The 19,920-nt window shown below is 34.3% G+C and overlaps 7 protein-coding genes across 7 annotated transcripts; 3 read left to right on the top strand and 4 right to left on the bottom strand.

Annotated features, from left to right (window-relative positions):
• Window positions 1-386: 386 nt before the first annotated feature.
• On the bottom strand, window positions 387-2,191 carry MONOS_6054 (putative Poxvirus D5 protein; the record flags this gene model as incomplete). The annotated part of the gene is made up of 3 exons (XM_067876256.1): window positions 387-1,203; window positions 1,300-1,780; window positions 1,852-2,191. 3 exons carry the CDS (start codon window positions 2,189-2,191, stop codon window positions 387-389), a joined length of 1,638 nt encoding a protein of 545 aa, XP_067735200.1.
• A 2,757-nt stretch (window positions 2,192-4,948) lies between these two features.
• MONOS_6055 (uncharacterized protein) lies at window positions 4,949-5,647 on the top strand (the record flags this gene model as incomplete). Its single annotated transcript, XM_067876257.1, has 2 exons — window positions 4,949-5,236; window positions 5,468-5,647. The coding sequence occupies 2 exons, from the start codon at window positions 4,949-4,951 to the stop codon at window positions 5,645-5,647; spliced, it is 468 nt and encodes a 155-aa protein (XP_067735199.1).
• A 3,144-nt stretch (window positions 5,648-8,791) lies between these two features.
• MONOS_16955 (uncharacterized protein) lies at window positions 8,792-9,604 on the bottom strand (the record flags this gene model as incomplete). Its single annotated transcript, XM_067869832.1, has 3 exons — window positions 8,792-8,984; window positions 9,263-9,431; window positions 9,553-9,604. The coding sequence occupies 3 exons, from the start codon at window positions 9,602-9,604 to the stop codon at window positions 8,792-8,794; spliced, it is 414 nt and encodes a 137-aa protein (XP_067735198.1).
• A 781-nt stretch (window positions 9,605-10,385) lies between these two features.
• Window positions 10,386-10,930, bottom strand: MONOS_6056 (uncharacterized protein; the record flags this gene model as incomplete). The annotated part of the gene is made up of 3 exons (XM_067876258.1): window positions 10,386-10,580; window positions 10,640-10,670; window positions 10,926-10,930. 3 exons carry the CDS (start codon window positions 10,928-10,930, stop codon window positions 10,386-10,388), a joined length of 231 nt encoding a protein of 76 aa, XP_067735197.1.
• Window positions 10,931-11,558: 628 nt separating this feature from the next.
• On the top strand, window positions 11,559-11,928 carry MONOS_6057 (uncharacterized protein; the record flags this gene model as incomplete). The annotated part of the gene is made up of 2 exons (XM_067876259.1): window positions 11,559-11,780; window positions 11,884-11,928. The coding sequence occupies 2 exons, from the start codon at window positions 11,559-11,561 to the stop codon at window positions 11,926-11,928; spliced, it is 267 nt and encodes an 88-aa protein (XP_067735196.1).
• Window positions 11,929-12,542: 614 nt separating this feature from the next.
• MONOS_6058 (uncharacterized protein) lies at window positions 12,543-13,178 on the top strand (the record flags this gene model as incomplete). Its single annotated transcript, XM_067876260.1, has 1 exon — window positions 12,543-13,178. One exon carries the CDS (start codon window positions 12,543-12,545, stop codon window positions 13,176-13,178), a length of 636 nt encoding a protein of 211 aa, XP_067735195.1.
• A 1,962-nt stretch (window positions 13,179-15,140) lies between these two features.
• Window positions 15,141-19,850, bottom strand: MONOS_12926 (putative Protein phosphatase 2C). The gene is made up of 7 exons (XM_067865587.1): window positions 19,329-19,850; window positions 19,136-19,267; window positions 18,957-19,043; window positions 18,563-18,810; window positions 18,257-18,396; window positions 17,717-18,084; window positions 15,141-17,424 (listed from the first exon to the last, which is right to left on the bottom strand). The coding sequence occupies exons 1-7, from the start codon at window positions 19,791-19,793 to the stop codon at window positions 15,331-15,333; spliced, it is 3,534 nt and encodes a 1,177-aa protein (XP_067735194.1). The 5' UTR covers window positions 19,794-19,850; the 3' UTR covers window positions 15,141-15,330.
• Window positions 19,851-19,920: the final 70 nt, after the last annotated feature.

Genomic DNA, 19,920 nt, shown 5'->3' with positions numbered 1-19,920 from the left:
GAATGAGCGATCGTTCTTGTATTCAACTGGTCTGAAACATAGTGCTTCAGAACATCTCCACATTCTTTGAGTTTATTGAAATGCTCCTGACAGAACACATCGATGATAGAGAGTGATGCTGCAATGATATCTTCGTTCGCCTCCGTTGTTGAAATAGCTCTTGTGTTAAAATTGGAGAGATCTTTGCTGAGGAAATAACAGAGAAGTTGTTCATAGAATTCATTGTCGAAAGAGCTTGTGAAATCCTTGAAGAATATGAGATTGTTTTTCTATTTTGAGTTGCAATAACTAACAACATATCTTCTGTCACCAATCTCAATATTAACCGTGAATGTGTGATTTGTCACAAATATGAAATTTGCAACGTTCTCAGCTGTTCTTCTTGGCTAATTCTTCTCGTTGATTCTGATTGTTGAATCCGTGATTATACTCTTCAACGCATCAAAGTTAGCTGTTCGATCATCTCCAACATTCTTCAATTCGTTAAGAACAATCAGCATTTTCCCTTCGACGATGGAGTTGAACTGTCCTGACAGTTCTGCAATCTCTGTGACATTTGAACATGAATGTCCTGCCAACAGTTCAGCAAGTACATTTGTCCAGACGTTCTTTCCAATACCTTGCAAACCTTTGAGAACAAGTGATGTTTCTGCTTTTTTACCAGGATTTTGAACAATTGACGAAATCCAACAGAGGATGTATTGATAGAGTTCTTCGTTGTTGTTGGCGATAACTTCTCGTGTGAAATCGAGGAATGGTTTGATGATTTCGTCATTTTGTTCGTTTTCCATTTGGTATTTGAACCCATGGAACAGAGAGAATATCCGAGTGTAATCTGAAAAGAACTTCACCCTATCAATCGATAGAACATGAGAGTATTGTATGAAAGCTGTCTCAACTGTGAGAGTCTTTTTATCATCATGCCAGAGTTTTATTGTTTTGAACAGTTCGGACATTGCTAATTTTGTCTTGAATGTAATTGAATAACAAGAGGTGTGAATATCAAACTCTTTCACAATGAATTCCATCCTTGCTTCGACAAACATTAAAACTTTTGTGAGATCTTCAGCGACTTCAGACAGTGAGGAGTATTGCTTTCGACAAGCTTGATCCCTAATTTCACAGAATGAGAACGATGAGTTGAGATCTATTTCATGAACAGTAATCTCTCGTGGAGGTTCTTCCTTTTGCTCATTCTCTTTTCTGAGGAGTGGAATAATCACATCGTTGTAATATGTTGGATTCCATTTCTTGACAATCTTTTAAAGAACAAATGGATGCGACTTGTTATCTCTGAACCTGTTTCGTTTCTCTTCAAAGTGAGTGATTGCATTTGCTGTTAGAGCAGCTGTCTCTCTGATTTGATTGTACAGAAAATCAATCGATTGGTTGTCGAAACCGTTAATGTTGAAGAGAGAGTTGAGAGCTGCAAACAACGGTAAAAGAGTTAACTCAGAATCAAATGACAAAGAACCTGTGTCGTTATGTATTTCAACATCTTTGAGTCCATCGACAAGAGCAAGAGCGACAGTTGGAGACATATCAACCACACCATCTTGTGTGAGAAGATTGTGTGGTTCAGCTGCTATTGTCGCTGATGTATTCTCTGTTTTGAGGTCAATGCCGAAAACGTCAAGAACACTCTCGAGTGATGAAAGATCTGTGAGCTGTCTGTAATTGTTGAGGGGAATGTATTTGGTGATGATTCTCTTGCCATCTTTCATCTCTCTGAATGAAGAGTCAGCTTGAACAACAAGCCTCTGTTTTCCATCTCCAATACCTACAAAATGTCGATATCGTTCTCTGGACTCGTGAACACTTTCGTTTGTGATGAACATTTGAGGGGATAACCACATAGCTCACAATAAATGTGAAGACCACCATGAGCTGTTTGTGCAAGTCCGACGTTTCGGGGGAGTTTCTCGAGAATGGAATTCCTGATGGTTTTCGTTTGTTCAGTTTGAAGGGATTTGTTGATATCAACATCAACGACACAAAAATCCTCACATTTCCTGATATCGACAGCTGTTCCAGTGTGTCGTTGGCCCTGCTTCTTGTCAGAGTATTTCTTGTAGTCGAACAAGTTAACAAGGTGATCTTTCATTCGTTCTCCAAGCGTTTGCTGTTCTGTTGAAATTGAATCAATTAGTTGTTGGATTACGTTGTCAGAGTCTGTTTGGGGGTTTGTCATTTTATAAAAATAAAAAAAACAATTTTTTTTTGAAACAGATTTATTTTTGAAACGTGAAATAACGGGGAAGATGATGTTGAGGTTAATGTCGAACTTTGACGGAAAACAGTTAATTTTCACATTAAATGTATTTTTCCCAATTTGCTCAGTTTGCTTGTTTGCCCACATAATTTCTAGAATATATTTGACCCGGTCCACCCAGTCCAGGTGACAAGCTCGGAGATTTAACCCAATATTTCCCAGCCACAGATCACTCACATTACCTGCACTGTCAACCCGGTGCAGTGTGATAACTGTTCTTAACAACCGACGATGCAACTGATGTGTGTCACGGACGATATAACTAATGTGTGCCACTAACAATATAAATAATGTGTAACATCAACGATTCCATGTAGCAATGTGGCAAGATGACAACATTATCGAAAATAAATAAAAACACTCAAAATTATAGCAAATTTGGGGTAAAATGCCCATGTTGGCAGAAATGGCATGTTGGCAGCTCTTTTCAGATGAAATCTGGAGATCATGGACACCTGGACACCTGGACACGCTTCCAGCACGGAGATTTTAGTCAATATTTCCCTTCCGCTGAGTCTCAGATATTGCCACAATTTGGTATCCTGGACACCGATTTACACTTTTTCCGAGTAAATACACCAAAACAACACCCAAATCAAGTGAAAAACATCAATGTGGCAATCCACCATACTGCCATTTGTTCAAAAAATATTGATGTTGGCAATCCACCACAATGTCATCGTGACTACTGTTTGATACGGAGACAAAGTCTCCTTGAGCAACTTCGGTGCATAGCACCTCAAGCAGACTTCGTCTGCGTTCGTTGCGATTCAACTAACGGTACAACGAACGAGTGTGGTCTGTTATATTTCATCAATTTGCTCATTACCTGACCAGCTTAACCTGTCCACCCTGTGCATGCAAATAACCATTAACTTTTTCCATCAACTCATCTAACAACTCATCTCTTTCGATAAGCTTTCTCCTCAATATCTTAATCAACTTCTTCTGTTTCTCAGATACATGTTCGTTGTAATACTTAGTTTCTTCTTTTCGTTTTTCCTGAAACTGTTTAATTTGTTTCTGTTGAGCCTCTTTAGCTTCTTCCACAGTTGCGTATATCTTCTTCCGACCCATTTGCTATAAAACAAAAAACAAAATCAATTATTTTTATTTACGATTTCACTCATGATCACACCAACGATTTCATCAACGATCAACAAACACATTCAACACATATACCTGTTATTACAAACTCATGTATTTCATCAACGATAGTATCAATTTTCACACAATTTCACCATTAATTTACCAACTTGAACACTTTCGGTTAATGTTTTAGCTAATTCTCCTCCTAGGAGATATGGTATATCAGCTATAGATACATATCGATTACACCAATCAATACCCCTTCTTTATAGAACATCACTGAAAATCTAATCATGATAAACCCCTAAGAGTACCAGTCTAAACCCCCGATCTCTATCTTATTATCATTTCCTATTCAACTTAATATACAAGATGATAACACCCACCAGATATTCATAAATCGATAATATTGATTGACCTAATCGAGATGGATCTATAGCTGATATACCATATCTCAAATAATAATATGTTTTGTGTTTTGAAAACAAATGAGAAAATTGTGAAAAAACTGGAGAAGATATATGAAAGGAATCAATTTGAATGTTGTTTTGTGATAAATTCAATGGTTTTGAATGGAAGATTTTTGTGATATATTTGCTGTTGATGTGGAATTGATAAATAGCGATAATTTTAACGTTGATATTAAATAAGCTCGAAGAAAAATAACTCATGCATCAATATTTTTCTATTCTTCTTCTTCCTCCTCTTCCTCTTTTATTTGACCAGTTCATTTGATTAAGCCCGCTTCTACACAGCCATCTTCCATTGGCACTCAATTTTCATTTCATACAACTTCATCACAGCACCTCACATTACACTCCACAACTCCATCTTTCATATCGCAAGTGCCTTAACTTTCTCTTTTTCCTCCTCCTCCTGCTCTCATATCCTTCCTTCACCTCTTCTCAGTCACCTTATCCAACCCAACCCCCTCCTCCTCCTCCCTTCATCCAATCACCTCCCGCTCTTCCCAGCTCACTCCGATGTCTCCTTTCTCCACTGCCAGGCTCCTCTCCACTCCTCCTGCTTCTCTCTTCTGCGGTATTTCTCCCGCACGCACCGCTCGCCTGCTCCCACTCGCACAAAGTGTCGATGGAACATAACGTTGTATGTTTTTAAATAGAATTGATTAATTTACTACTTTTTATTATTGATTTATTGATTTATTGATTTATTGATTTATTGATTTATTTATTTCCTTCTTTCTTCTTCTTCTTTATTTATTTATCCATATCAACATCACATTAACATTTCATTAAAGAAGAATCACAACGTCCATCATCAGCATCAAGACAACAACTTCCCGATCTTCGTCGACCTTCTTCTCCTTCTTCCTCCTCCTTCTCTTCTTCTTCTTCCACATTCACTCCAGGCCGTCCTGTTGGCCGAGACTTCCCTCTCTTCCAAGACCAAACACAAACACAAAATTCGAGCCAAAATCAACCCCAATTTACTCCTCGCTTCACCAATCCGTTTGCTTCTGATGATTCAGATGTGATTGTGTGTGAAGCAACAGACAGACTGAAAAACACCAATGCCAATTTCTGTCCATTTTCTGATGCTTCTTCTTTTTCTTCTTCTTCTCAAATGAGAGCTTCATCTGCTGGCGGAGGCGGAAGAAGCAGAAGAATGGTGCTTCCACCTCTTTCTGCTGTGAGACAGGCGAAAGAGAGAGGGATGACATCGAGGAATGTATATGGAAGAGAAGGAAGAGGAGAAGGAGAAAGAGAAGGAGGAGAAGGAAGTGAAATCAATAGAAATGGAGATGTGAGTGTGAGTATGGATGAGAATGATCCGATTGTGCAGACAGCAACGATGCTGATGAATTCAAAGATGCTGAGAGCGTTAGCTGCTTGGAATGTTGACAAGCTGAAGGTTGTGTTAATTCTGTTTATTGAAATCATAGAATTGATATTTATTTGTGATTATTCTTTTATATATATGTTGCAATTTTAAATGATGTCATTTATTTTTATTATTTAATATTATTATGATCATCTTTCTTTCTTTAATTTTTTCTTTCTATGTGTATAAATGAAATATCAACCATTCCATTCGATTCTCTTCACTTCCCTTTTCTTCCCTTCCCTCATTCTTCCCTTTCAGGATTTTTCACCCGAAGCAATCGCCACGCTGAGCAAGCAGCTTCATTCGAAGGATCCAATTGCAGATGCTGAGATGCTGTTGAGAGATTTGAAGTACAACGAGAGGGTGGAAGAGAAGGAAAGGACAAAAGGAAGATGGGAGTTTACAATTGATGGAGTTAAGAGAGAAAGACAGGTTTGATAGAAATGATTAAATTTTTTATTTATTTTTGTTTTTTTGAGAAAGAGAGAGAAGGAGAGAAGGAGAGAAGGAGAAAGAAAAGAACTTTGTTATGTAATTGTTGTTTCATTGCACTTTTTGAGTGACTTTTATTTAGCGATTTAATATTTTTGAATTTTTTCAGAAATAATTTGATTTTGTGGTGAATTTCATTCAATGATAATCTTCTTTTCTATTTCACACATCTTCCTAAACTTTATTACCATTTTCTTGTCAAATTTCTTCGTCACTATCTTCTTCTCCTCCTCCTTCTCCTTCTTCTCCTCCTCTTCATCACATGATTTTTATACAAATCTTTTATTTCTTCTTCCTCTTCTTCTCATTCTCATTCTTCCCTCTTTTGCCTTCTCTCTTCTTTCAAACAATTTCTTTCCGATAAATGGGATGTTCTTCACTCCATCAGACTATTTTTACATTTCAGCCATTTTCTTTTCTACTGTTCTCTTCGGCTTCGCATGAAGCTCCATCTGATCCTTCTTCATCATTGTGGTTTCCTAATATTCATGCCATCTCACGAAGTCACTCTAATAGAGCAACATTTCATTCTCTGGATAATACGAAATTTTCTGAACTTCGTTTCATTCACTTATTTTGTTTAGAAAATAATATTCCTTCACTTATATGTTATCACAGTTTCATGTTATAGAAAAAGAAACTCATCATATATTTTTGTGCAAATTTTAACTTTGAACAAAAGAATTTTTTTACACTTATTAGAAACAATAATAGTCTCCAAATAACCACTTTATCATTTCATAGAATAACTACAACAATCAAATGTCATTTTTGAAACGATGATCAAATTTGTATTAAAAATCAAAACCAAAAAGATAAAAGAGAATTGTTTGAAATATGCAAAACTCCATTTCCTTTTTAAAATTATTGATGAAAAAATCTTGTTTGAACAATGCAACATTTGAAATAAAATTAAACCAAATCATTGAACTTCTAAACAAGAAATCAAAGCCAGAATGATTCAAAAATGAGAAAAAAGTGAAATCTTCAAATGAGTGAAAGTCTCAAAATAAAAAATAATAAACAATTGTTAAAAAATCATTTATTCACATTTATATCTTACAACTCGACTGATCTTTGTCAAACGACTGATCTTTGTCGTTCGACTGATCTCGACAAAGATCTACCGATAACCCATTTTTATTATAAGAATTTTTAATAAAAAAAAGAAAAATATTTGATTTATCATTTCCATTTTGAATTATTTATATTTTTGTCGATAAAAATATTTATAAAAAGATTTTGTTTCGTTTTTCATTAACAAAAAATAAAAATAAAATGAAAAAATCTTTTTAATAATAAAAAAATTAAACTCGACAAAATTGTCGGTCTTGTTGTCGAGTTGTTTAAAAAATGTCGGTCTGTCGCATTGGCTTAGAATATACTTCGGTTATTTGAATTATTATTTTTATTTCAATAAATTTTTCTTATTCCAATACCATCTATTATTTTTCATATCGTAACTTTGTTCGAAGAAAGATCTTTTTTTTCATAATAGTGGTATGAGCAATAAAAAAGCTCAAATATGAGTAAATAAGTGCGGTGTGAAAGAACTGTGTTCAAATTACAAAAAAATAAGTGAGTTTGAGAAAATCACAAAAATGCCATTATTATATTTATTTTTAAGATATTTTTAATATTTTAATTATTTGATATCCCAGCACCCAACAAGTTTAATTATTGTTTGCAGATAGTTGAAATTTGAGTATGATTTAATTACATAACTTTTTTAAATGATTCGTATGAACTATCACTGAAAAGAAACGGTTTATTGATTTATAAAATATGATTCGAAATTACAAAGTTTTTTATTTTGGAAGTTGTTTCTTTGAAGAATTTATTATATTTTTGCTTGATTAGCATTTGTTTTTATTTGATTTATGAAACAAGAGGGTTGAATGAACAAAGTAAAATTTCATTTATTTGAAAAGATGAAAAGAAGAAAGGAAAACGAATAAGGAAATAATTTGTGAATATTGTCGATTTATTTAATTAAAAATATGATTAATGAAGGGTGCGAAGACTGCAACGTTGTGTCATACTGTTTTGTTATTATTCAATTGTATTTTCTAATATTTTTATTCCAAGCAGTGAGTATATTTCTGTTGATTTCTTCAACAATATAAAACAGAAAATACCACCAATAACAGCCATCTTTTTCGTATTTATCATATTTGTGTATTTCAACATATTTTAATCAAAATATAAAAGCGATCATTGAATAAATCATGAAAAATTAATAAATGAACAAATAACATCTAATATTCACATTGATAAGAAATAAGTTCATTTCAATATTCTGTCAAACGCTGATTTTAAAAAATATATCCAAGAAAAAATGCATTTCAAAATAAACAATTAATTTAAAATAATAAATCAAAACCATTACAAGAAAGAGAGAGAGAAAGAAAAGCTTGGGAAAAACAAAGAGAAGAAGATGAAGAGAGAGAGAGAAGGAAAAGAAAGTTTTTCTGCAGTAGGCGAGCGGGAATTGAAGTTTTGCATGATAATAATCACAACAGGCACAGACACATTATGTGAAAAATCGAAGAGAGAAGCAAAAAAGTATTCAGGAATCAATCAGAAGTGGCAAATAATGATGAGGAGAGAAATGAAAAGAAAAAGAGGAAAAAGAGGAAGAAGAGGAATGAGAAGTTGAAGGCGACAGGACGAATTGGATTGCAAGAGAGAAGGTGTGTGCAGGAGGATAGAGAATCGAACAGGAAGAGGAGGGATAAGATGGCTATTGATACTGATATTAATATTCATGCTGGTAGGCAGATGTTGCAGAGAAGGAGAATGGATAAAGAGTTTGTGTTTGAAATTGCAATTGGATATGAAAATAAGGATGTTGAATGGCATTAGGAGGATAGCTCAGTTTGGGAGGATGTGGTTGATAAGGTGCAATTTAATGGCTGAGTGCGGGGAAAGACGGAGAGAGCGAGAAGGTATTGTTGCTTTAGCTTCTGATTGGGTCTGAGTGTGAATGACGCGTTGTGGGTTTGGAGAAAAGAGATACAGATTGTTTTCCGTTGTTTTCTTCGCAAGCTGTTTCCACCGCCTTGTTGCCTTTTTCTGTCATTTCTTTTTTTAATAGTCTGGTTCTTCGCTTCTTCTTTCCTCTTTCTCTATTCCATAACTTGATTTCCACAGCTTCTTGTGCTTCTTCATGATTTCTCTTATCTTCTGTGATATAGAAAGTTGAAGCGGCAGCGTCCTCCACTCAGTCAATACGAGTGTGTAGAGCAGAGCAAGAAGAGCTGTGTTATCGTAGCTCATCCTTCTGAGCGAAGGCGAAAGAAAAAGTGAAGCACTACGAATTCACACAAGAATAACAAGAAGAGAGTGGAAACATGAACGAGCAGCTGTTGGAGAAAGCATGTAGATGAATGATGAGCCTTCAGAAAGCTGAGAAAGAAGAGAATTCTCAAGTTTTGTCAGTAATTCCATCATTTCAGAAACTGACAAGTTTTTCATTCGCTATAGGTCTTTGTTCAATGCTTCTAATTGTTGAAGAATCTTCTTTATAAGCATCTCCTTTTCCTGATTTTTTGAAAAAACCTTCCTCTCTCCTCTCCTCCTCTTCTTCTTCCATCAATGATGATTCTGTTCTCTGCAGCAGAGTGGGCATAGCGTGACTGAGTGAAGAGAGTAATTGAAAGAGGATGGAAGCATGAGCAGCATGGCTGAAGAGGAGGATGAGTTCCGTTGGCTTCACAAAATCCATTTTCTGTGCCAGAAGAGCATCGCCCAGATTGAACAGATTAGAAAACAGTTAGAAGAGGAGGGGAAAAATGTGGAATCCAGAGATACGAGTAAAAAAACGAAATGAAAGCTTATGTGAGACAAACTTGGGATGAATGACGATGGTTGTCTGCTCAACTTCTGCTTCATCGTCTTCATTCTTTTGATGTTTTCGTTGTTGATGCTGCTTTAATCATTTTTTGTTTTTCGCTGATCCAAAGCTATATTCTGATTTGTTATCACCATCGCCTTGAACTGAAATAGATAATTTTGTGCTTTTCCTCTTCATGTTTCCTCTTTTGTGCAGATTTTACCACTTTATGATCAATTTTCAATAAAACGTCATTCTCTTTTTCTTTCAATTCCTTTTCATCATCATCATTTTCTTCTTCCTCCTCCTCCTCATCCTCCTCTTCTTCTTCAATTTTATCTAATCCTTCTCCCTCCTCCGCCTTCACCTCAACCTCCACTCATCCTACTCCTAACTCCCCCTCTTTCGATATAGCCACCCAGTTTCCTTCTCCTCACCACACACGATCTCAAACAGCTGATGCAACATCAGTTTAACAATTGGATTTTTTTTTTACACACAATTGAACCAAATGAATAATGCCTCTTCATCCAGAAGCAAACATCTTCGCTCTCAAACAATTGCTTATAAGAATAAAAATAATTATCATGGTTTTAGAAATAACACTTTTTCCTCTTCTTCTTATCATTCTTATTATTCTTCTGCTTTCTCTTCCAATCCACATCATCGCTGCATCCACAGTAGTCTTAATCACAAATAGCAACTCCACTTCTTCTTTCTCCTCTTTTCCCTCTTCTTCCTCTTCCTTTTCTTCCTTATCATCTTTTTTTCTTTTTCTTTCTCTTCTTCCTACTCCTCTTCCTCTTTTGGTTATCCACCCTCATCTAATGCCATTCCTTCCTCTCCTCTTCAGTTCTCCAGGTTAGACATCTCATCTTCTTCTGCTCCTACTGTCAGATCATTGTCTTCTAATACATTAAGCTCAACGGTATCTTCTTCTTCTTCATCTTCTTCAACATCTGGCGCAATCACTTGGGACGCATTGTCCTTCTTCTTTCTGAAAGACGAAGTTGTTTCGATTGGCGTTGGATATTGATGAGAGAACTATCAAAACAGAAGACATAAAGTGTTTCAACAGAACAAAAGATAAAAGAAAAGCAAACAATGAAAAGGGGATTAATGTTATGCTGACATCTAATTCATCGAATTGCCTATTACAAACGTCTTCCTCATCAAATTTCTTTTTTTATCGAAAGTTTGTCAGATTTCTTTTTCGTCCATTTCTTCAATATTCCGCTCTCTCTTCTGTAACTTCTCCTCCTTCTTTCAAAATACCATTTTCATCTCTCAAATATTATCTAATCCATTTGTTTCAATTTTTGCGTCTGTTCATTCTCCATTTGTTCTTCATTTAATATCTTCTGCCATCTTATCAGGCTCTTCTCAAACGTCATTTTTTTGTTTCTATATGCGAATCAACGTTGAACATTCACAAAAAGATCCTTATATAAAAAAAAAAACAATATAAATAAAAAAAACTTTTAAAATGAAAAAGCAAATTTTAACCTCATGTTTTATTTTTTCACAGAATTTCTTTGATATCTTATTATCTTATCAAACAATTCGTCATTTCCTTTTGAAAGTCTATTTATTCATTTATATTTCGAATTATATTTACCATCGGTGGAAAATGCGGTAACTGGTGGAAAATCCGGTAGTCCAAGTTATCTGAAAACCAAAAAGAACAGAAAATAAGTTGACTATTTTTAAGATAATGAACGAAACGTCTTTCAAAAGCTCAACCCCTGCACAGCTTGAAAGATTGTTACTGCAATCATCGAAAAAACTTCCAAGTTCCGAAGAAATAAAAACTAACTTTTGTTGATTAAATAAAAGTAATGAATTTTCTTCTTATGTGAAAATTAAAGCAAATGACTATTTTTTCACATATATTAATTCTTGATTGTTAAAAATTGGCTTTCTTTCATTAAAATTCTTATTTATATAATTAATTCAATTTTTGATCAAATGAATAATAATGGAAATTACAAAAAAATATCTTCCAAAGAACTTCACAGGCTTATGGCAGCATCAGATTACCGAAATCTTTCTTCTCCTTCCCAAAAAGTCTTTGAAATCAAAAAGAAATATGCTGTCACGTGGAAAACTGCTGTAGGATCCAAAGCTATTTCGAATGGAGCATGGGAAAGAGGAATGGCTGCTTTGAAAGCAAAACGGCAAGTTGGCAAAGTCGGCAGACCTACAATTATTACAAAAAAACAATTGGAAACTGTTGAAAATCAGGTTATTGCACTTTTATCCGAAAAAAAAATAATCCGACTAAAGGATATTCAAGCAATGGTCTGAAGAATTAGATTATTTTGTTTTATATTTTTATATATTATAGATACAAGACATTGTGAATTCAGATTGCGAATGCGAAGAAATATGAAATAAGGTCAATTCCAAATATGCGTATGATTTGATTTAAAGTTGTTCAATTTTAAGGACTTCAATTTCCAGGCCGATGGAAATTGCAAAAATTAACGCACAATCTCCAGAAGCAATGCATTCGTGGTTCAAAAAGTTGTCCTCCATCATCACAGCCAATAGAATTAATGAGACTGATATTTACAATTTTGACGAATCTTCGTTTCGTGTAGGTGATGGAACAGAAAAACTGGTAGTCTGCCTGAAAAACCAATCACCTCCTTCCCCATCTTCATTGCCAAAAATGGAAAATGCAACTATTTGTGTGTGCATTTGCGCAGACTGCTCACATCTTCCTCATATACTAATATACCCTCGAAAAAAATTCCACAGGAATTCTCTAATTTTTATTCATTCAATGTATCTTATGAGGGGTCTTCATCTGGATGGATATCTGCTGAATTGTTTCGAAGGATAATGACAAAGAAATGGCTTCCATTAATTGCAAATAAACTAAAACTCTCATCTTCGAAAAAAGCTCTTCTTTTATTGGATAATCACCGAACTCACTTCGATTCAGAAGTGATTGCGTTTGCTGAACAAAGAAATTTCATCGTTGAATTTTTCCCTTCTAACATGACTCACCTTTTGCAACCTTGCGATAACCGTGTGTTTGCAAGGTTCAAACAAGTTCTTCAAAACTCTTTTGCAAGGCCAACTCAATTTTCAACCTCTTCATATAGAAAAGCTTTGGCAGATGCTTTGCCAGAAGCTTTAACAGCGGCAACAACTCCTTCGGTCAAAAGATCTTCATTTTCGAATTCAGGAGTTTATCCGGTGTGCGCCGCTCCTGTGCTGTCAAGGATATGTGGTCCGCTTTCATCTTCTCAAAAGTTCTCATCAAAATATATTTCAAATGATATGAAGAAGGATTTATTTGGAGATTTTTCTCCAAAGGAAAAACGTCAACTAAAAGAAAAAAGCGAAGAAAAAAAGACAATTGAAAAGGAGCCGAAAGAAAAGAAGGAAGAAAAAATCGAAATTAGTAAAGAAAAGGAAAATAAACAAAGTATATTGAAGAAATTAGTTGACGTTAAGAAAAAGAAAATTAGATTGAGAAGAGAAAGAATAGATGATGATTATTTGTATGGAAAGGAAATTAGTTATATTTATGATAGGAAAGAGACAAAAAGCATTGAGAACACTACACAGCTTCGTTCATGCAAAAGGAGAAAAATAGATGACGAACTCTATTCAGAAAATCACAACTGAAAAAAAAAGAAGGATCATTTTTTGCTGCACATAAATATGGTTGCCAGTTTTCGTTTTTTGAAACTCAGCGCCTAATTCATCATTATCTCATTTCATTTCAAAGAAAAATAATGAAGTTGTGAATGAATAATGTTTTTTTTTTAATTTAATTCAACCAAGTTTAACTCTAACTCTCAAAAAAAACAAAATCCAAATTGTTCAGTGCGAGAGCAAATGAATTTTTAATGTTAAAATGTTCAACAATTCGATTCTGCCAACTACCGGATTTTCCACCAGTGACCGCATTTTCCACCGATGGTATATGTTTTAAAATTTGTTTAAAATTCTCAAATTACAAAAATTATAATATTAATCAAACAAAAATATAATAAATTCTTCAAAGAAACAACTTCCAAAATAAAAAACTTTGTAATTTCGAATCATATTTTATAAATCAATAAACCGTTTCTTTTCAGTGATAGTTCATACGAATCATTTAAAAAAGTTATGTAATTAAATCATACTCAAATTTCAACTATCTGCAAACAATAATTAAACTTGTTGGGTGCTGGGATATCAAATAATTAAAATATTAAAAATATCTTAAAAATAAATATAATAATGGCATTTTTGTGATTTTCTCAAACTCACTTATTTTTTTGTAATTTGAACACAGTTCTTTCACACCGCACTTATTTACTCATATTTGAGCTTTTTTATTGCTCATACCACTATTATGAAAAAAAAGATCTTTCTTCGAACAAAGTTACGATATGAAAAATAATGACACATTTTCTCAATATAATGAGAATTGTTATATATTGAATTTCAAATTAATGATTTATGTAATTAAGAATTATGAAATCGTCATTAAAAACCCTTTTTGACAAATCATTAATACAGATAAGCATAAAATACCGGACAAGATCGATATCTCAATAACAGCAAGAAGAAAAATTCTGTTAAATTTCCTCAAAATATACCTCATTAATACAAACTCACATGACATGCAAGACTTTCAGGACAGCTTCGCTTGAGCTCAGAAAAAATAATTTTTTAAATCTCGGAGAGAATCAAAATCCTATTTCTCCGAAATTTCGATATTTATTTTTTCTGAGCTCAAGCGAAGCTGTCCTGAAAGTCTTGCATGTCATGTGAGTTTGTATTAATGAGGTATATTTTGAGGAAATTTAACAGAATTTTTCTTCTTGCTGTTATTGAGATATCGATCTTGTCCGGTATTTTGTGCGATGTCCGGTATTTTATGCGATATCTGTATCGTGTCAGTCATTTTGTCATTGTTTCAATTTTCTCTTGTCATGTCACAGAGGTTAAATCAAAATTCCTGAAGTGACATGTTTTTCCCCATTTATGAAAGTAAAACAATGTGTTGTTCAAAACTTTTCCTCAGTTGTATCATTTCAATTCCAATAACCTCATGCATTTAAATTTTAGAATAACAAAAAAATTTTTGAGAAAATTTAGAGAATAAACTAGTGGAACAATATTCTTTGAGTGAAACATTTCGTTCCTTATTATTAAAGAACGTTTCACACATGCATTATGTAAGAAAATATATTTTTGTGATTTGGCTTTCAATGAGGCTTGTGAAATGAAACCTTTTCCCAAGCTTTTCATAAATATAACAAAAACTCTTGCATTTTTTCTGATGTTAATGTCATTCGAAAAGAATCATATCATTAGATATTGAAGAAAATTAATAAGATGTTGTGTGCTGAGAAGAATAATCGAACAGTTTCTTATAAAATTTTATGAACATTTGAAGAACAGATTAATTTCAAAAATACTCAATAATTATTAATGAACTTTATTCAACATTCTCTCTCTCTCTCCTCCCCATTTAGAAATTTACTCATATTAAACAGAAATTTAAAAACAAAAATTACAAATTCAGGTACTTTTTTTTTTTTTTTTTTTGGATTCTGCCATCTTCATTAATGATCAAAGTGCATGCTCATATAATTTTCAAATTTCATACATTTTCTATTTCAATTGATTTGATTTGTAACTTTAAGAAAAACATCAAATATTTCTCAATTTCTGAGAAAATTTTTATTTTTTTTCATAATAAAAATTGTATTCAGAAAAGTGAAGCAAAGAGTAATCTGGTATGATTTGTCGTATTTTTGTGAAATAAAAAACATTTCTTTGCTCACGCTCGAATTTCTCCTTCTTTCATTGCTTCCTCTTCATTGATCTCCTCCTTTGAATCACTTGGCAACGCTTCTGAATCTTTCTCTTTGTTTTCTTCGATTCCATTCGCATTTTCTGCTTGCTCTGAAAAATTTGCATCCAAATCTGTTGTTTCAGCATCTTTTTGCGCTTCTTCCTTCTGACTTTCAATTTTTTGTGTATCTTCTTCTCCTTTTTCTCCTTCTCCTCCTCCTCCTCCTTCTTTCTTTTCTTTCAGAATTTCCTCTTCTTTCTTCTTCTCATCAACTTTTTCATTTTCTTCTTCTTCTTCTTTGCCTTCTTTGATATCTTGCTTCATTTCTTCTACCATTTTTCTATCCTCTTTCTCTTCTTTCTCTTCTTTCTCCTCTTTTGTTTCATCCTGTTTCTCTTCTTCGTTCTTTTCTTCTGATTGTTGAATCTGTTCTTTTGAAGTCTCTTCAACTTCTTTCTCTTTCTCTTCTTTCTCTTCTTTCTCTTCTTTCTCTTCCTTTTTCTCTTCCTTTTTCTCTTCTGCTGCTTCATCCAACTTTTCTAATTTCTTCTCTTCTTTTTCATCATTTTCTGTTTCATTTGTTTCAACTTGTTCGTTTTCTTGTTCATTTCCTTCAACCTTCAATTCTTTTGCTTCTTCTTCTTCAGACAAACCTGTTTTCATTTCTGAATCATTTTTTCTTTCTTCTTCTTTTTCTTTTTCAATTTTTTGAACTTCTCCTTCTTTTTCATCTGTTTTCTCTTCCTTTTCTTCTTCCTTTTCGACCTCTTTCTCTTCTTTCTCTTCTTTTGTTTCTTCAATTTCTTCAATTTCTTTCTTTTCATCTTCTTCTCCTTCTTTCTTTTCTTCCTTCTCTTCAACTCCTTCCTCATTTTCAATTTTCTTTTCTTCTTTTTCCTCTTCAACCTCTTTCTCATTTTCCCCTTCTTTTAATGCTTCTTCTTTTGTTTCTTCTTTTTCTTCTTCATTTTTCTCTTCTGCTCTTTCTTCTTTCTTATTCTCCGAAGTCTGTTTCTCTTCTTCATGTTCAATTGAATCTCTATTAGCTGTTTCCTCCTGTTGCAATGGCACTGATTCAGAATTCTGATCAACTGAATTTTTGTCACTTTCAGAAAATGAAACGGTTTTCTCTCCATTTTTGTCTCCATTCATCTGATCAGAAGTGTCTGTTTGAGTTTTCATCGCCAATTCTTCCTTTTCTGCAGATTCAGACGAAGTTTGCATCTTTTCTATTTCTGGCTGATTTTGTTCTTTTGCTTCTTTCTCATTCAAAACATCAGGTTTCTCTTTCTCATTCGATGGAATAGCAGCAGACTGTGTGTTTGTGCCAGACGGAGCTTGAATTGCTGCTGCTGATGATAAAGAAGAAGCAGAAGAAGCAGAAGAAGCAGAAGAAGCAGAAGAAGAAGCAGAAGAAGGCTGAGGAGGAATTTGAGGCGGGACAAGCGAATAGCCTCTTTTCGGCTTCATCCCAAGTGTCAGCGACGAGAGAAAGATGTTGTCTGCTTTGCGGCCGATCGACGCTGCCACTTTTGTCACAGCCGGAATCCACTCCAGCTTCATCACCACAACTGCAATGTTGTCGCGAACAGGCAAAGAAATGGTTGAGGTTTGAGGCAACCTCTGGCTATCAGAAAGAGAAGGAGAAGAAGAAAGAGATGAAGGAGAAGAGGCAGAAATGGAAGCTGATGCAGAAGTCTGGTGTTGTTGGGGTGAGCCTTGTGGAGAGGACTTTGCAATTGGGCTGTCGTATCGCTCCAGCGCTGAATGAATGAGTGCAGATGCCATTTCCTTGGCTGAAGGAAACTGCTCAGGGAACGACACATTTGGAAGTAGAGGCTTTTTGGCTCTGACGATTTTGCCTGAAGGCAGAACAATCGAAGTCAATGAATGAGAAGAAGAAGAAGAAGAAGAAGAAGAAGAAGAAGAAGGTGTTGATGATGCAATGCTTCCAGGCACTTTTGAGTATCCAGCTGTTGATGGAGCGTCGGTTGAGGCTTCCTCTTCAAATGAAAGTTTCACTTTGCATTTCTTCTGAATAACTTGAGAAACATCAGATGCACTCATAACATTCCACAGCTGGGAATTACAAGAAATCCATTGATAAATAATCAAAAGAAAAAGAAAAAGAAAATAAAAGATAAAAATAGGTTTAATAAAATAGTGATTGATTATGAAATCAAAATGAATACCCAGAACAAGCACAAAATTGTTAAATACATCAAATCAACCCCAACTCTCTTTTCACTCAAAAAAAAAATGTTCAATGAAAAAAGACTAAACATAATGACAAGATATTTCCATTTAAAAATAAAAAACTTTAAAAGAAAAAAGAAGAAAGAGAGAAAGAAACTATTTTTATCATTCACACCCCATCTGTTGCCATCACCACCCACAGCGGAGGAGGGATTATTCTCTTGCTGATTTCTCTCTCTGTTTTTTCCTTTTCTTTCTCTTCTTCCTTCTTTCCATTTTTTCCCTCTGCCTTCTCCGGCAAATCCTGTGTGTGGCTCATCTTCAAAGGCTGCTTTTTCGCGCTTTTCCCCTTCGCACTTTTGTCTCCCCCATCTTTTTCTTCACATTTCTTCTTGCTTTCGGCTTCCTTCTTCTTCTTCTCCTTCAGCCGGGCAAACCCTGCCCCACATCCTGTCTCAGGCGTGATGCTGATGTGGCTGACAAACGGCTGCGAAATTGTCGGCGCCGAAAAAAAGTCTCCCAGCGAGCGAGTCACTCGCAATCCTTCAATGATAAAATTAAAAAATTAAATACAAAAAAAAAAATAAAAAGAAACGATCAAAAATAAATGCATTTATAAGGAATACAAAATAACTACAACAATAACAAAAAATATAGCAACACATTTATTTATTTATTTTTTGAAAACGAAACATTTTCAAATATTCTCACAAACCATTCACTCTGTTTCCGTATTCTGTTCCGTCATCTTCAACCACTTCTGCTCCTGAATCGCGACACCTTTCAACCTCCTCTTTGTTGAACACGTTGTGGCAAGTGGTCAGCTTCACAGGCTGGCTCGTTGGGTCTGAAGGGCTGCAGAAAATATAATTTGGAAGGATGTGTGTGTGTGTGTGTGTGTGTGTGGGTGGGTGGGTGAATAAATAAATAAATAAATAAAATTTTTATAAAATTGTATTGAAATCAAATAATGATTTTTGCGATAATTATTAACTCAATTTGTAAAATTGAAATTTCATACAAAACATAAACTTCTGAGTCTCCCACATTTGCACAGAACAGCTCGCAATTCCCCGACTGGAAAACATCAAATTCACTCTGATTTTCTTGTCTCTTTTCTCCCTCCAAGCTCAAGCTGCTCGAAGCAATTGGCCGGCCAATCGGGTCGTATTGCTCATTGCCTGTAGCTTGAACAATCACTGCGCTTGCTGTTGTCCCCGCTTCTTCAAACAGATCCTCTTCCTCATCCAGCATTTTCTCTTCTACTTCCTTTGAAAACAAAAGAAAGAAAGTAAGAAAGAAATTATGAAAATATTCAAGTGAATATAAAATACATAATTTCCGTTCCACATTAAAAAAATTGAATTTTTAAATATTCCGTAAATTTTGAAGAAAAAACAGATATTCTTTAAAACCTCAAATGAATCACCAAGAACTTTTTCAATATTAATATCAAAAGGGTCCCCTTTCCTGTGTTCTCTATCATAATTCGATAAAATCGTCTTTTGGAGTCAAATTGAAAAAAAATAAAAAGATACAAAAAATTTTTTTAACAAAATACAACAAATAAATTTCAATATTTTCTTTTTCAAACTGAAAGAAGATTTTTTTTAGCAAATTTCGCTGCACTTTTCCCACTTTTCCCGTCTGATGAGTGGCCATCAAATACAGCACTCATCGCACATATTGAATGAGCACCACTCACATTCATGATGCATCCATCGTCCTGAATGTTGAATTTTTCATAATTTTTGAAAATGAAAATGTCAAAAATTTTTGTTGCAAACCTCCATAAATTTCGTGTTCTTATTCAAGGACAAACTTAAATCTGAACGCAACGTTACGTCTCCTTTCCATTGAAATTCTTTTAAATTTTCTTTTGTCGAATTGGCTTGGACATCCGCCTTATTCTTATATACCCCAACCGTTTCAAACCCCAATCCATGCCCTTTCTTCCCTTTGTTGCTCAACTCCATTTTCATGTCTTCCAGCCGCCTTTTTTGTCGATATCTAGCTTGATTTAACGATTCGTATTTTCGTTTCATTTGTTCCAGTTCACAGTCAAGCTGCGAAAGTATCTCCTTTTGGGCGAGCAATTTCGAGCTGAACATGTAAGACTTTGTCTGCTCTTTACTTGCATCTGTGCAATTATCATTTGGTGGAAAAGACGTCAGAAACATCGAATCATATGGCCTCTTTGACATTTTTTTCACCATGTTTCTTTCACATTTTTCATTTTTAGCACAATACATCTTATCCTAACAACTTCCAACAATGTATTTTCGTATGAAAAACTGATTCTAACCCATTTTAAAAATTAATCAGTAATTAACAAATATTAGACCTTATCCAGTTTGTGAAAATCACATGGTATTTGCC

The sequence above is a fragment of the Monocercomonoides exilis genome (genome assembly GCF_001643675.1).
Source record: "Monocercomonoides exilis strain PA203 chromosome Unknown scaffold3-2548433, whole genome shotgun sequence".
Classification (NCBI taxonomy): domain Eukaryota; phylum Preaxostyla; order Oxymonadida; family Polymastigidae; genus Monocercomonoides; species Monocercomonoides exilis.
This window is presented reverse-complemented; position numbering and strand designations above follow the sequence as displayed.